Source organism: Quercus suber, unplaced genomic scaffold (genome assembly GCF_002906115.3).
Source record: "Quercus suber isolate HL8 unplaced genomic scaffold, Cork oak 2.0 scaffold_97, whole genome shotgun sequence".
Lineage (NCBI taxonomy): Eukaryota > Viridiplantae > Streptophyta > Magnoliopsida > Fagales > Fagaceae > Quercus > Quercus suber.
The window spans coordinates 822,718-838,479 of NW_027069562.1; the positions used below are offsets into that span (position 1 = coordinate 822,718).

At 35.6% G+C, this 15,762-nt stretch overlaps 1 protein-coding gene across 1 annotated transcript; it reads left to right on the plus strand.

Moving 5' to 3' along the window:
• The first annotated feature begins 7,448 nt into the window (after positions 1 to 7,448).
• Positions 7,449 to 8,381, plus strand: LOC136068060 (uncharacterized mitochondrial protein AtMg00810-like). The gene has a single exon (XM_065774710.1). It carries the CDS (start codon positions 7,449 to 7,451, stop codon positions 8,379 to 8,381), a length of 933 nt encoding a protein of 310 aa, XP_065630782.1.
• Positions 8,382 to 15,762: the final 7,381 nt, after the last annotated feature.

Genomic DNA, 15,762 nt, shown 5'->3' on the forward strand with positions numbered 1-15,762 from the left:
GTTTTTTTTGTGTTGGGGGGGGGGGGGGGGGGGGGGGGGGGGGGTGGTATTACATTAACCCCCACTTATAAGAATTTAGTCCTCTGAATTCATCCTAAGTTGAATCAATTTATCATGCTTCCACTGCGTGACTATGAGGTCACCATTGTATCATCTCTAAATATTGTTACTCATCACCATAGAATGAGGCAAGAACCTAAGAATCTCATTCTTTATCAATCTAGGCTTTATTTGGAATTAGAGTAATTTGGGTAGTCTCCTCTCTCAAAATATCTGTCATTATACATTTACTTAATTAGATTATATATAACTAGAGTTTCAACCTTCTTTTCTAAAAACCCCCTTAGTAATATTAATTATAAAATTGACCCCACAAAGAGGTTTATTTAAATACCCTTTTGTAAAGTCCCCCCTTTTTTTTCCCGGGTATTACCCAACTAGTTGACACTTCTTTGACTCAACCCAACTATCGAACTATTAACGAAATAAAAATTTGAGAGTTGAGACTAACCTCGAGAATTTGCCACCAATGACCCTCTGTGCTACCACTCAAGCTTTACGAACCCTGAAGGGTTTTGAAGCCGCGTTTTTTTGAGTTGTAGCCACATTTTTGGGGGTGGAACTATGGCCGCGTTTAAAACATGCTGCTACAGGACCTTCGTATTTAATATTTTTTGGCAAACCATTTTTTTTTCCTTAACTGTGGCCGCATTTATAAAATGGGGCTCTAGCCTGCCTGAAGCCGCGTTTTGTAGATGCAGCTTTAAATTTGGTCTGAAGCCGCGTGCTTAAAACGCGGCTTTAAATTTCGTCTAACACCGCATGTTTGAAACACGGCTTTAGTTTGGGATGGGGCCGCATTTCTTAAACGCAACCTCAGATTTTGCCTATAGCCGCAAGTGTTCCCAGTGAGTTTGAAAAAAGTTTAAAATTGGGTCTTGTTTTACTTTTTGACTGCATGTTGTTCCCGATGATTTAAGGGTGTGTCTCTGTTGAAAATTTTAGTTTTGTTTGGTTGGTTTGATCTATCTCTCTTTGAATGTATGCATGCGTGTGATGGTTAAAAGCAATATTGCTTTTAAACAAAAATCTAATAGTCTGGTTAAAGTAAATATGGTTCTTTTTTATTGAACTTGAGATTCCCTTTAACTATTTGCATAAAGTATATGTAACTAACGTTTCATCTTTTATCGTAAATCAAATGTGTGACAATTGCCTTGTAGCTTAATAATATTGACTGATCTCTTTTATTAGGACAACAAAAGTTCAAACTCTCCACCCTCATTTGTAGTATTGCACGAATTATTATTAAAATTGCACTAATATATGTGTTTTAAGCCTCAAGCAATCGCCATGGCATATTTATGTAAATAGCCTAAAATAAAAATTTAAAACTGTCCAAATATATAAGCATTACAAAAAAATCAAAATTAAAAATAGAAATCACTATAACATTCTCTCTCTCATACATACATTAAAAAGCCACATTCAATAATTAAAAACAATCCGAAATACAATAGAAAGCAAAGTTAAGTAAAGAAAGACTCATGATAATCAAATTAATCGATGCAACTAGATAAGTTGTCCTTGAAAGTAGGCAAGTGAACTCAGGTGAGTTTCACACAATAAGAAAAATAGAGGATATATAAACTTGAATAAATTTCATTAAATAAGGGATTTCAAATTGTTATGAAGTTAAGATTTTTAATCAACTTAAGGACTCAAATTTTATCCTTTGTTGATAATAGAGTCATCAAATGTCTGTTGTAATTGATTTTATCTCTACTCTTCCATGATTGGCAAATGATATCAATCGTTTTGCTATTCAAACTAAGGTTTTTCCATAGTTTTTCATGGCACTTGCCAAGACATAAAGTGCTTAACAAGAACCGTAACTTATAAATAATAATAATAATAATAATAAAGGATGAAGAAGAAAAAGAAGAAAAGGGAAGCATGAAAGTTGAAACTAGGAAAAAGCGGGGGAAAAAAGTGTAAAATAAAAAAGAAAAAAAAAGTACTAATACTAAACGCCCATTTCGGAAAAAATATTTTAACAGTACCATTTGAGTAGTAGTGTAATGTTTCACTGTTAACTACAACTTGAGTAGTAGAGTAATCCAATAAGAATAATTAAATATATATATATATATATATAAAGAAAAAACAATTAGTAAGAACAAAAGACTCATGTGTTAATCTCTTCTTGTCTAGTAGAGTAATCCAATAAGAATAATTAAATATATATATATATATATATAAAGAAAAAACAATTAGTAAGAACAAAAGACTCATGTGTTAATCTCTTCTTGTCGAATGAGAGATCATAAATATAAGTTCTTGTGAGGTTGGAGGCAAGAGTCGGGATTTAAATCTACGATAAGGAACTTTACATACATATACATTTGGATTATGTTAGAATATATTTATATCTAAACTAAATAAATAAATAAAAAAGAATAAACAAAAACCTCCCCTTATTTTTGTAATTACGCACACCTGGTATAGTACACTATGTTCATAAAAACACACAAACACACACTCACGGATCTACTAACATACAGGCCATACATCACAGCCCCTCCACTCAACCATCATATTTGCTTGCAAATCAGGCTCTAACCCCAAAATCCAAGCTTCCCCATCCAAAGACAAGCCCATTTTATGTCATTCAAACCCGTACAAAACCAAATGAGCCCATACCCATTAAAGATTATAAAAATCAAACTTAGCACAAACAATCATAGCACTTAATGCACCAGCACTGAAGACTTGCTTATTTTCCAAAGCCTATAAACCGGGCTTAAACTTCCATGACGATAAGAAAAATAATTGACTGCTTAAACATGAACATATATAACTAAGGCGAGTTGATCATCAAGAAGTGCAGAAGATTATCAAGCCTTGGTGTCCAAAGCCATAATGGTGCTGAGATTCATTGGGTGCATGTACTTTGTGGATCCAGTCATAAATGTTTGTACTATCAGTCTGTTGGCCCTTTCAGATGGATGGAAGGGATCCCAAAATGCATAAACATCCCTGTTAGGGCACAAATTTGATAAAGGTGTGCATAGTCCAACTCCATTGTATGGTCCTTGTCCACAACATGCTACCTTTGACGTAACAAATCTTGCAAAACCATGACACTCATGTTAATTACTACTCTCTTTTTAGCTTTAAGACTTAGAGTATTTTTAATCACAGGAAAATCCTCCTTCTGCAGAAAGTGGACTAAGATTATATTATTTGAAGCTTGTAGTTACTCAAAATGTTGTCTAGCTAGTGCATAGCATTATTAGCATTTAATCACATTTCACCAAAATTTTCAAGTAATATAGAGAAAATAAAACAAAAAATTGAGTTAATTTGTTGACATCTTAAATATTTTAAAATTATTCACGGTTTGTTATTAAATCCAGGTAGAAATTATATCAACAATTGAAGAATTAATTATATCTCTATATCATAAAAACATTGATAGATTACTGTAAGTTTTTTCACAATTGGGAGATATTTCTTTCAACAAGGTGATATAAGGTTACCCTAGTATATACGACTGCCCTATCTTATTATGATATTTACTCCCAGTGGTCCCATGAATTTTCTATTGAATATTGTTGCCTTTCTGTCTGGTCACCAAATGGCCATGGGTTGTTGCATCTACCATTCCTGAATGACGTTTCATTAAATACATGGATAAAGTTATCAGAATTGAGATGATGAAGAGTTAAATAGAAGCATTTCAAGATGAGTCATCAGATCAGGCAGAGAGGCAGAGTGCTGAAGCAGAGCATCTGTGCATTGCATCAGTTGGAAAAGCAGAGCATTTATGCTATCACACTAAATGACTATTGATCCAGATACGACCTGTAGTTTTAGTCTTGAATTAGTTGGTTAGTATACATAGACACGTGTAATGTGATGATCAGTGGTAGTTAGTTGATCCGCATATTTTGGGATTAGTTTAGAGTTGGTTATTTTATTTTCTCTTCTGATTCTGCTATATAATCTTCTTGTAATCCATTTCTTAATGAATTAATGAAATATCTCAGAGTTTCTCAATCTTGATTCTCCGTCTATCTCTCTCTCTCTAGCTTCATCGCATTAAAGCTCTCTGTTCTCTTATACAGTATCAGAGCCTCGTGCTTTCATCAATGGCGAATCAGGATCAAAACTCTTCATCTTCTGCTTCTCACTCTACTGCTCATCATGAGCTTACTCCAATGGAGGATTCGAGAAGTCCTTTCTTTTTGCACCATGAAGAATCACCAGGTGCGATTCTAGTCACTCAACTCTTAATTGAGGACAATTATCCCAATTGGGCTAGGGCTATGCTTATGGCATTAGATGTGAAAAGCAAGCTAGGTTTCATGGATGGATCTATCACAGCTTCCATGGCTATCACGCCTCTAGAGAAGATTGCTTGGTCAAAGAACAATTCCATGATTTCTTCATGGATCTTGAATTTTGTTTCATCTCATATGACTGCAAGTGTAATCTACAGAAACACTGCAATGGAAATTTGGAATTTGCTCAGAAACTGTTTCTCTCAAGCCAATGGTCCACGGATTTCACAGCTTCAGAAAATGATCTCAACAATTATGCAAGGAGATGCAACAGTGACTACCTACTTCACTAATCTTCAAGCTTCTTGGGATCAATTACTCAATCTCAGGCCTTTACCATCTTGTTCTTGTGGTAGATATGTTTGCGGAGTGAATGATAAAATCACATTCTTCAATCATCAAGATACATTGATGCAATTTCTCAATGGCTTGAATGAAGATTTCTCTTAAGTCAGGACTCAGATCCTAATGATGGAGCCAAGTCCTTCAATTGACAAAGTCTTCTCTTTAGTGATACAAGAAGAAAGGCAGGAGGCTTTAGATTTTAATGGTGGTGCTGTGTTAGTTGATTCAACAACTCTTGCAGTCAAGACTCAAGGGTTCAATCAAGGTGGGAAGAACAAAGGCAAGGGCAGACCCGTGTGCAACCACTATGGTAAAATTGGCCATTTCATGGAAAAATGTTACAAACTAGTGGGATTTCCACCAGGTTACAAGCAAAAGGGCAAAGTTCCTGTGGCAAATCAAGTAACTTTTGATGGTGAGATTGGTTAGTCCGAGGCTGCATCACAACCAAGCTCTTTTCCCTTCACACCTGAACAATGCCAGCAACTGTTATCGATGCTGATTCCCATGCATCTTCTGCTAACACTCAAGATGCTATTCATGTAGCCAATTCAACTCTCTCGAGTATTTCTTGTGCCTCTTTTCAGGATTCTGTTAGCCTTAATTTGAAGAATTCAGTTTTTGCTAAGAACCCTTCAAACAAAACAATCCATAATGCAAAAACTTGGGTTATTGACACAGGAGCTACTAATCACATCATTCATTCCACATCTTTATTCACCAATATAACTAGTTCAGTATCTTCTTTTGTTCATTTGCCTAATGGTGAAAAGGTTCTTGTCACACACATAGGCACAGTTCAACTCACACCAACTTTGATTCTTGAAAATGTGATTTGCGTCCTAGCTTTTTCTTTTAATTTGATTTCAGTAAGCAAGTTAACCAAATCCTTGTCCTGTTGCTTGGTTTTTCTCTCAACCTATTGCTTCATACAGGACCTTACCTGTTGGAGAGTGATTGGATTGGGTAAGCTTCACAACAACTTATACTTGCTGCAAACTTTAGAGAATTGCAAGTATGCCTCCGAAGCCAATTCTTTCCTAAAGTCAGTCTTTAAGTCCTTTGTTCATTCTGTTTCCAACACTTCTAATGTCAATAAGCCTTACTTATGGCATCTTAGATTAGGACATGTATCTGATGACAAGTTGCCTTATTGTATATCAGATGTATCCTCTTCTCATTCCAATAAAGATTGTGTTGTTTATCCTATTGCAAAACTCAAAAGACTGACATTCCCTAATTCTAAACATATATTTGAGCATGCCTTTGATTTAATACATTGTGATGTATGGGGACCTTTTGCTAAAGCAACTCATGATGGTTTTAAATACTTTCTTACAATTGTAGATGATGCTACAAGGTCCACATGGGTTTACCTCATGAAATTCAAAACAGAAACTAGGCCTTTGTTAATATCATTTTACAAAATGATCTTTACTCAATTTCAAATCAAAATCAAAGTAATTAGAACTGACAATGCTCATGAATTTTTTCTCAAAGACTTTTATGCTGAACATGGCATTATCCATCAACACTCATGTGTTGCCACTCCACAACAAAATTCAGTTGTGGAGAGAAAGCATCAACATATTCTAAACATTGCTAGAGCATTAAGATTTCAGTCAAATATACCACTTTGCTATTGGGGGGATTGTGTTTTGATGGTTGTTTATATCATTAACAGGCTGCCTAGTAATGTTTTAGACAATAAAACTCCTTTTGAAAAACTTTATTGCAAAATTCCCTCTTATCATCATTTAAAAGTGTTTGGCTGTCTTTGTTTTGCATCTACACTTGCTCACAATAGGTCTAAGTTTGCTCCTAGATCCATTCCTTGTGTCTTTCTTGGTTACCCTTTTGGTGTCAAAGGTTAAATTTGGTCACAAGGCAAATATTCATTTCAAGGGATGTTTCATTCCATGAAAATGTATTTCCCTTTGTTTCTTCTGTCACTTTAGCTCAGTCATCTTTTTCTTTACCTCACATTTGTCCTAATGTGGCAATCCCAGTTGATACCATGTTCCTTGATCCTATTGTTACTTTAGACCTTCCTTCTTCCACTTGTAATCCTAATCCGGTTTCTAACCAAGTTTTAGATCCCATTATCCCTATTATTTCTTATTCTGTTATACCAGAAATTACTCCACCAGATTCTGCAATACCAGAATCTGTATTATCAGATTCTGCAGTACCAGAATCTGCAGAACCTGATTCTTTACCTGTTCCACCTGCTTCCATTCCTTCTTTGAGAAGATCCTCTAGATCTTCCAAAGCACCTGCATACTTGCAAGACTATAAGTGCAGCAATATCATTTCAGATGAGCTTTCACAGTCCACTTCACTCAACAACAAGTCAAGTACTTCCTCCATTACACCAGGAGCTAAATATCCTCTTTTCAATTACATTGATTCTTCCCTTTTATCTCCTTCATATGCCCATTTTTGCTCTCTTATTATCTCAATTCCTGAACCAAGATTTTATCATGAGGCTATTAAGGATCCTAAATAGAAAGAGGCCATGAATGCTAAAATTGAAGCTTTGGTTTCCAATCATACTTGGACTCTTACCCCTTTACCTTCTAACAAAAAGGCTATTGGATGCATATGGATCTATAGAATAAAATACAAGGTAGATGGGTCAATGGAGAGATATAAAGCAAGACTAGTTGCAAAGGGGTTCACTCAGCAAGAAGGATTGGATTTTACTCACCAGTTGCAAAATTGACTACTGTTAAGACTCTTCTTGCCATAGCTGCTATGAAAGGTTGGCATTTGGTCCAATTATATGTCAACAATGCTTTCTTAAATGGGGACTTACATGAGGAAGTCTATGTGCAACTCCCTCAAGGTTTTCACAGCAAAGGGGGGAATGTTGTTTGCAAATTAAATAAGTCTCTATATGGACTTAAACAGGCCTCAAGACAATGGAATGCAAAATTTTATTCAGTCCTTAAAAAGCTCGGTTTTAAGCAGTCAAAGGCTGACTACTCATTGTTTATAAGAAAGTTAAACAATTCTTTCATTGCTTTGGTAGTTTATGTTGATGATAAACTCATAGCTAGCAATAAGGTTCAAGAAGTTGAAGCACTCAAGGTTTCTTTAGATCAACACTTCAAACTTAAAGACCTTGGAGGTTTGAAATATTTTCTTGGTCTTGAGATAGCTAGATCAGATAAAGGGATTAGCATATGCCAAAGAAAGTATGCTTTAGAGATCCTAAAAGATGCAGGAATGTTAGCATGTAAGCCTAGTAAAATACCAATGGAACAAAATTTGAAGTTGAGCAAACTTCAAGGTACATTGTTACTTGATCCTGGAGTGTACAGAAGGTTAGTGGATAGATTGTTATATCTAACCATCACTAGACCAGATATAGCATACCCGGTTCACAAGCTGAGTCAGTTCATGTCCAAACCTAGGAAGCCTCATTTAGATGCAGCTTACAAAGTTTTGCAGTACATAAAGGGGTGTCCAGGTCAAGGAATTTTCTTGTCTGCATCTTCAGATTTCCATTTGAAAGCTTATACAGATGCTGATTGGGCATCTTGCATAGACACTAGAAGATCAACCACAGGGTATTGCATATTTTTGGGTGATTCTTTAATCTCTTGGAAGTCTAAGAAACAATCTATAGTTTCTAGATCTTCGGCTGAAGCAAAATATAGAGCTATGGCTGTCACGGTGTGTTAATTGACTTGGTTGCTAGCATTGTTGAAGGATTTGGAGATCTATCATCCTCAACTTGCTCTTTTATTTTGTGACAATCAAGCAGCCATTTATATTGGAGAGAACCCTATATTCCACAAGCGAACCAAACACATAGAGGTTGACTACCATGTTGTCAGAGATAAGGTGCAAGACAATGTGATTAGATTGTTCTTTACTCCTACACACACACAACTGGCAGATTTACTTACTAAGGCTCTCAATAGTTCACAGCTGAGATACTTGTTGAGTAAAATGAATGTCATAAACATCCACAACTCAAATTCTCATCCAATGGGGGAATGCAAAGTTTAGGTGATAAAGGGACAAACGCAGGCAACAATTCAGATTCTCATCTTAAGGGGGAATATCAAAATTGAGATGATGAAGAGTTAAATAGAAGCATTTCAAGATGAGTCATCAGATCAGGCAGAGAGGCAGAGTGTTGAAGCAGAGCATGTGCTGAAGCAGAGCATCTGTGCATTGCATCAGTTAGAAAAGCAGAGCATCTGTGCATTGCATAAGTTAGAAAAGCAGTGCATTTATGCTATCACACTAAACGACTATTGATCCAGATACGACCTGTAGTTTTAGTCTTGAATTAGTTGGTTAGTATACATAGACACGTGTAATGTGATGATTTGTGGTAGTTAGTTGATCCGCATATTTTGGGATTAGTTTAGAGTTGGTTATTTTATTTTCTCTTCTGATTCTGCTATATAATCTTCTTGTAATCCATTTCTTAATGAATTAATGAAATATCTCAGAGTTTCTCAATCTTGATTCTCCATCTATCTCTCTCTCTCTAGCTTCATCGCATTAAAGCTCTCTGTTCTCTTATAAAAGTTGAAGTGTTCCTAAACATTTCCCTTGATTTCGTATCCAAACTATAGTATCTAGTATCATATGTAAATTAAAGATAATCTTTCAATAATATAATTATAACGAAATAATACTAAAATGAATTTTCAAATAATAGATTAAAAATAATTTTAAATTACAAAATAGAGGTACATCATGTAAATCTAAGTTCTAGCCAACTTCAAAAATAATAATAGATTATAAATAATTGAAAAATAAATAATAATATATCATTTAAATACCTTGAAACTTTTGGTTTTTGAGGTTTAATTAGAGTTTGATAGTATTTAACTTTTTTAAAGAATTTGGAAATAAAGAGTTTCCCTTAAATTAACTATGTTAATAATTTTACTTATGTTTATGCGACTTGTAATACTTATATTGAGACACATTGTCATGTAACTTATAATATTTATATTGAGCTGTATAGTGCACACGTTGTGTATACAACCTAGCTTTTATATTAAAAGATAAAATTATTGAAGATTATTTAAAAATATGAATAGATAATAAAAATTATTTTAAATATTTAGATGCTTAGGTCGTATAACATTAATTGGGTAGATTTTTTTTTTTTTAAAAAAAAAAAAAAAAAAAAAAATTGGATTCGTCTATTTCATCTAATCTGAGTGAGAGAGAAGGAAAGAAAGAGAGAAAGAGAAGAACAGAGAGGGAGAGAGAGAACGGTTGGAGCTTGGGGTTTTGGTGTTTTCAGTTTTCTCATGGGAAGTCTTTAGTCTGAAACAGGGGAATAAAAAAATAGAAGGAAAAGAAATAAACGGAGAAGGAAACGGCAGTATTGCTGTTAAGTCAGTGGACAGGTGTTATAATTTTAAAAGGGGTACCTGAGGTACTGTACCTAAGGTACTGTATCTAAGTTTTGCCCTTTATTTTAATACTTTATACTCATAGTAGGTAGGTTATATGACTTTAAGGAGAGAAGAGAAGAAATGATAAAAAATTAAGAGGGCATCCACTTGGTAGTTGGTACAATCAATGTGTGTAGGACGCCATCTTTATTACATATAGTGTATCAAAACTCATAGTAGAATATATTTTTGATATTTGGAAGTTTGTGAAACAACTTTTCTAGAAAGTATGATAAATTGTTAATCACTTTTCTGAAAACTATAATAATTTATTTATGGAGGTTGACATACCATACGCTTGAGGCTAGGATCACTAATGAAATCCGTTGTCATTTCGAAAGCATTTGCAGAAACAAAGACATCTGAACCAATCTCACTATTAAGTTGATTAAGCAGTTGAACGAGTTGTGGGTTGAACAATGCCGCAGCTCTTTGTAGCTCAGCTGAGCACTCGCCATTTCTGCTACGCATGGCCAATTCTGCTGGTACACAACCCAATGGTCCAGTACCAGTCACCAAAACCCGCCGTGCTCCCAACTCATATAGCCTCTGCATGCATTATTTTTATATATAAGTCTATTTTTTCTTTGATAATTCAATAGTTGGAGTAGGGAGATTTAAACCCCTGAATGTATTTAGTGAAAATATTATAAGGTATTAATTGAATTATACAACTGCCAGCAACTTAAACTAGTGTTTAGTGCAAGGAAAGGTAGTATTTTGTCGTAAAAGGAATTGCATGACATTAATTAGTTGCCTATTAATTTATATATTTTAACATGCCTAATGTAGGAATAAAAATCCGCACATGAAAATATGATCATTTGCTACTGACTTGTGGAAATTTGATAAGTTATAGAGAATTTATCTCTAGCTGAAAGCTTTATGATATATGCTAAACATATACGAGTATGTCCCTGTGAATAGAGTGATAATTGGACAATGGTTAATGGGTCAAATAATATTAATAGGAAATCTGACCTACAGGGAAACTAATTTACTCTAATAGTTGATTTTAGGATTTGCGATCTGTTAGTTGATTTTAGAAATTGTGAATATATTTGAATATAAGAAAGGCAAAAATACCATTTTCGTCCCTATATTTTCACGCAATTCCCACTTTGGTCCCTAAATTTTTTTTCTACTGATTTTAGTCTCTGTCCTGAAAAGCGCTTCTCGTTTTAGTTCCTGACGTTACATCTGAGACGGAATTCGCTGAGCTGGCAAACGGCACAAGTGAAGAACATTAAAATATTGTCCACTTAAGCCACGTGGCTTTCTCGCCCTGCTAGTTAGTTACGTGGCACTCAAACCCCAAAGCAGCTAAAACTAAAACTAACAAAAAACACCATAGACCTAACAAACTAACTAAAAAAACATAAAACTAAGAACTTTACCCTAACCTCGCTGAAATCACCATAGACCACAAAAAAACCCCAATCAGCAAGCACAAAAAACCCCAAATCAGCAAGCACGATCCCTAGCTTCAGAGTGATTGTAGCAGCTTCGTGTTGTTTGTGAAGGTTCTATCTCTGTTTCACTCTATCTCTCTCTCGTTATATCTCACTCTCTCTCTCATATGAATGCTCTTTTTAAGTGCTGGGTAATCGGTCTGGGTCTCAATCTCAGCTTTTGGGTTTTGAGGATTTGGGAATTTTGAGATGTTGTGTTTTGTTTTTGTTCTTGCTCTGGGTAATTGGTCTGGGTCTCTATTCTCTTTCCCACTCTCTCTTTCTCTCTCCCTTTATAGCTTTTGTAGTGGACATAATATTGACTGTGATAGTGGAATATTTTTGGGATTTGCATTGTTTGGCTGTTTACTTTTATTTATAGCTTTTGGTATTTGTAGCTGTGTTTGTTTTACTTTTTTTTATCAGGGGCCACAATATTGACTAATAAACAATGGAATATTTTTGTTGGTATTTGCATTGCTTGTTTGGGTCCATGTGTTCCCTTTGTCGTATTGTATGTTTCTTAATTTGTTTATTAGTTTATTAGCCTAACAAAGTATTATTAATTTCAGAAAGTGAATATCTATTTTCATTTTGTTTTCTTTTCGTGACTTGCATGTAGGATGGACGAGGGTTTTACTCTGCATGGTGGGCATTTTACATGGGACCCTCAAGCTTATGTGGGAGGGACAGTTGATATAGTGGACAACTGTGATCCAGATAAGTGGTTAAAAGTAGAGATTGAGAGTATCTGTAGGGATTTTGGGTACACTACAGTGGATAAGCTATGGTTTAAAATGCCTGGTGTGAACCTAGAGCAGGCACATTTCTATGAGGTGGTTGATGATGATGCTGCTGTGTTCATGACCGACTTGGTGAAGGGATATGGGGACATTCATGTCTTTGTGGAGCATCCAATGAATGAACCAGTTGAGTTACCAGTGGAGGATCTAAAGCCCTTAACTGTTAGACCACCTGGTAGTGAACCAAAAGGAGTAAATGAAGATGTGGTTTATTGTGTTAGCAGTGGGAGTGAGCTTTAAAGTGATCACTTTTACGAGTATGCTAAGTATGAAGAGGATGATGATAATGAGAATGATGATGGAGAGTACAGAGCTGATTTTTCACAATTTGGAGGCCATGATAATGCTGAAACTACTAATGTCAACCATGGTGAGCAGGTTTGGGCTAGGAGGGTTGGCAAAACACTAGTTGTTGATGACCAAGTTGAGGAGAGAAGTGAGGCTGAAGGGAGTGACTTAGAAGAAGAGCCACACATGCAACCAATAGACATTGGTGAAGATAGTACTGATAGTTGGGATAATCAAGCTGAAGATGATGAGGTTGAACCAGGACAAATGAGTGGTGGTATCATGAATTCTGACTATGAGAGTGAGGAGTTGCTTAGTCTTGATAAGAGTTCATCAAGTAGTGAGCATTGTGAAGTTTCAAGTAGTGATGGTGAAACCCCTACTGCTGAGGTTGACAATTCTATTAGGAGAAGCAGATAACCAATCTTTAGGTCAGTAGCCAAAGCTGAGAACCTTAGGTTTGAGAAGGATATGTTGTTCCTCTCACCTAAACAATTTAAAGGTGCTATGACTGATTATGCAGTCCATGGTGGGTGGGGTATAAAATTTGTGAAAAATGACTTGGTGAGAGTGAGAGCCTAATGCTAGCCATGGTGCAAGTTTGTTGCCTACCTTGCAAAGGTGCCAAGGGAGAAGAGTTACAGATTGAAAACACTGAAGATGACTCATACATGTACCAGAAGTTACAAAAATCCAAGGTGCACAGCATCATACATTAGGAAGAAGTTAATGAAGAGGGTTAGGAGACAACCTGTTATCTATTGTACTTAACATATTTTGAATTTTTTGAGCTTTAAACATGGTTGCTCAAATGTCAGTAAAGTAAAGTATAAGATGCAGGTTTTTTTGTTTTTTTGTTTTTTTTTTTTTTTGTTAAGAATCTCAATCAATAAGAAAACTCTTATATAAGAGTGTTGTTTGACTTGTGTCATTTAAGTAGGTCTGTGCACGTGTGTGTGCATGGTAGTGCAAGTGTGTGTGCAATGCAGGTATTGAAGTGGTGTAGTGCAGGTTTGTGGGCAAGGCAGTGCAGGTGTGTGTGCAGTGCAGGGCTAAAGTGGTGCAGTGCAGGTGTTGAAATGGTGCAATGTAGGTTTGTGGGCAGGGCAGTGCAGGTGTGTGTGCAGTGCAGGTGTTGAAGTGGTGCAGTGCAGGTGTGTGTGCAGTGCAGGGCTGAAGTGGTGCAATACAGTGCAAGTGGATTGTATGGGATATATGGGACATATGGAAGTTAGATAGTTAATGATCAGTGTATGGGATATATGGGATTGTGTGTGATCAGTTTTAAGAAGTTAGTTAATGAGGGAATCATATTGTATAAAAGGATTGGGAAATGGATTGTATGAAAGGATTGGAAATCAATTGTATTTGCAATTCTTTGATAAATGGAATACTTTATTTGCAATTCTTTGATAAATGGAATACTTAGCACTGCACTGTTTATTTGGTCTATCACTTGGGTCTATCAGTTAGCAAGTTCTTATTATCTTGAAATGTTGATCATTACTTGCAATTCTTTGATACATATTAGGCATTCAATATCATGAGATTTATGAGTTGACCCTTTCCTTTTTCTTTATATGCCAAATCATATATAAAAGTCCTTAAAGATAGAAATCATGAAGCCTGCACTGTTTATTTGGTCTATCAGATATGGCTCTGTTTTTTTGGTTTTCAGCTTCTTATGCAGAGTATGCAGAGTACACAAGGCACAAACAACTCACAACAATGCAATAAAAAGTGATGTTCCATTGCTAAAGGAGAGAAATTACAGAGAAAATTACACCAAAACACAGACATTTTCCCACTAATACATACCAACACAAATTCAAGCCAACACATACCAAGGCAAAAATTCTGCCAACACCTACCAAAACACATCAAAATTATGGCATTTTTACACAAATTATGGCCTTTTTACACTAATACCTACCCACCTATAATGTTCCATTTTCCCCCCACCTATTTGGCCAACCAAAAGAAGTATCAAGCAAAGTAGCATCCCACTTATCAGCAGAGACAGCCCCAGGCAGATGACTAGCCTCTTCTCTCTCTTCCTGTAGCCTGCAATGTTAGCTTCAAGGGTTAAAATCCGTTGCCTCTGCTCCTGAATCAGCACCTTGCCACGCTTGCAAATTTCATCATCATGCCGTTTAAAAAATTTACACTTGCGTCCAACCTAACACCCAGGAGCCAGATAAAACCCATTATATATTCAACCAAAATCATGAAAAACAACAACAAATAGTAGTATTAGCAAAATTACATCATAGTCAATCCAACAATTGTATTAGCAAAATAGCAAAACTGCACCTCGAAACTAAAAAAGACCCACTTATAGAATCCAACCCAACCAATCCCTTTTTATTTTCCATTTTTGATCAGTCAACTCCTAATCATATTTATGCTACTTGTGTAAATTTTTACTTGATCTCACAAATAATGCAGAACCAATTGCTTCCTAAAACTAAAAAGAGAATTAGACTCAATTGCTTTAAATTGATTCAATTGCTTTATTTTCCTAAAATCATGCTACGACATTTCGTTTAAAAAACAAAAAAGCTTCCTAAAACATTCAAAGATAATTAGCTGAGATAAAAATTGAACAGATTTTCTAGTCAATTGCTTACCACTTATAATGAGTTAAAGAAAACCCCTTTTTATGCTTAAAGAAAACCCCTTTTTTATGCTTAAGGAAACCCCTTATAACTGAACAAAATCTCACTTAGTTTTTTTCCCTACCCAGAATTTAAAAAGTGTACAAAGAAAACCCTTTATATAGATACTAATTTACCCAGTAATTTGGACACCCGTAGAACCTTCTTCCAGGGTTGTCAGGTGTCCACGAAACAACCAAAACCGGTTTCTCAGAGCAAAAGTATCGAGTTGGGCCCCTTTTCCTCATGCTTCCACTTGATGACATCAAGCTTGATTCCATGAGAGTAGTTGTGAGCGAGGAGCTGAGCTTCGTGGCGAGGAGCTGAGTTTGGTGAGGAGCTGATTTGGGATTTCTAATAAATTTGTTAGGCTTTTAATTTCTGAATTTGATGAGCTAAGCTGATTATGTAGTTTATAAAGTCACGTGAGGGGCACG